Below are 1,764 nucleotides of genomic sequence, written 5' to 3' on the forward strand. Positions count from 1 at the left end.
TCTTTGTACACTGCAATAACCTTCCCATAATGTTGGTTGATCTGCCTCGCCACAGTGGTCTAGTGGTTGCGGTGCTCGACTGCTGACCCGAAGGTCGCGTGATCGAATCCTGGCCGCGGCGGCTGCATTTTCAATGGAGGCGAAAATGTTTGAGGCTTGTGTACTTAGATTTAGGTGCATGTTAAAGAACCCCAGGTGGCTGAAATTTCCGGAGCCCTCCACTACAGCGTCTCTCATAATCATATTGTGGTTTTGGGACGTTAAACCCCAGATATTATTACTGTCAACCAAGAATTCCCTTTGCTTCAAGACTGATGGTTGCGGCTTTCACTGCAGGTGCAACAAAGGAAAAACTATGTAGTTGCGCTTGCGCCTCAGTTTAAGGCACTGTGCTTTGCCACGAAGGTCTTCAAGCCGCCAGGTTTTCACATCACCACTAGAGGCATCACACTTAAATATGCGAAGCCAGGATGACTGCAGTGGAACTTTGTAAAAGTCCCTCGGATTTTGTAGGGCTGCAGCTTTACAACTGCTGTCATTCACTTCCACCACAACAGCCGGTCCATCATCCAGTAAAAAACAGTCTCCTGCTTTTAGTTCACGTGGCCCTTGCTTCTGCACCTTCGGAGTCAGATGCCTCATCTCTGACAGCCTCCTGCTGAGTTGAGAGAGTGGCTTGTTAGAGGAGCGCAGCAACTTTTTCATTTTCCCCAGATGGTTTTCAAAAGGGAAGGCGCTGAATTCGTCGAGGGGTCCATGCACCAAGCACTGTTCGGCAAGATGGCTGAGGGTGTGCACGTTGTACACAAGCTGTTTAGTGCCATAAAGTTTGCCGAATTGCTGGACAAAGTATCGCAGCAGGTCACGGGCAAACTGATTGTACTCCACATGGTACTGTGGAGAAACCAGTATAGTGATTGCCACATGAAACATCAGAAAGTGCTTGTACTGTGACGCTGGGAGCACAGATTTAAGCACTACAGGCCCCACGTAGAGGAGGAATGTACGAAATTCTGATGCCTTCCAGCGGTCCAGCTCTTCTGTTCCTCTTGGCTTCCTTTGAAAGCAGCTGGGAAAGGCACTTGCACATTCTCGCAAATGATCGTTGAGTTTGCAGCGCTCAAACCTACCCAACCTGCATGTCCTAGGACCCTGCCCTCTGCTCACCCAGTTTCTGAGCATGCGCCGCATCACACCCAAGCAGACGAGATGCATGTATTCAGTTGGAAAACACATCACCATATCCAAGCTCAACGGCAGGAATGGTGAGAGGCCATTGTGGTGATGTTTGTCCTCTTGTGAGCGAAAGGAGTCATTCGTACGCAGGGTGCATGCAGGTTAGGAAACGTCACTCGCCCTTCCATGTACTGGCCCTTTTGCGTACACATCTCGCAAGCATAATAGCCACTATGGCCAGCTACAGCTTTAATAAAGCTTCTAGCAGGTGTATCACATACAACTGCTGTCAGGGTCACACCGACGTGGGTGCCCTTATAACTATCCCATTAGAAGTAACATCAAGAACTTCGTTTACAAATGGGGCAAGGTAACTCTGGAGGTCCGGTGGCTTGCCGGGTCCACAATAAACGCTCACCACAAATGGTGTGGAAGCCGTTATGTTGCTACATCGGCAAAGAATGGGCCAAAAAGATGTCTGGCTGCTTTTAAAAAGTGGAACGCCGTCAATGTTTGCTTGCAGCTTGATATCTCGCGGCAAGTGCCCTGGTCCTATGGCTTGTCGTATGCCTTCAGCTAGACCAAAAT

At 49.3% G+C, this 1,764-nt stretch overlaps 1 protein-coding gene across 1 annotated transcript; it reads right to left on the bottom strand.

Moving 5' to 3' along the window:
- Window positions 1-327: 327 nt before the first annotated feature.
- Window positions 328-1,215, bottom strand: LOC119402761 (uncharacterized). The gene has a single exon (XM_037669838.1). The coding sequence runs from the start codon at window positions 1,213-1,215 to the stop codon at window positions 328-330; it is 888 nt and encodes a 295-aa protein (XP_037525766.1).
- Between the last annotated feature and the right edge of the window lie 549 nt (window positions 1,216-1,764).

This window comes from Rhipicephalus sanguineus, chromosome 8, assembly GCF_013339695.2.
Source record: "Rhipicephalus sanguineus isolate Rsan-2018 chromosome 8, BIME_Rsan_1.4, whole genome shotgun sequence".
Taxonomy (NCBI): domain Eukaryota; kingdom Metazoa; phylum Arthropoda; class Arachnida; order Ixodida; family Ixodidae; genus Rhipicephalus; species Rhipicephalus sanguineus.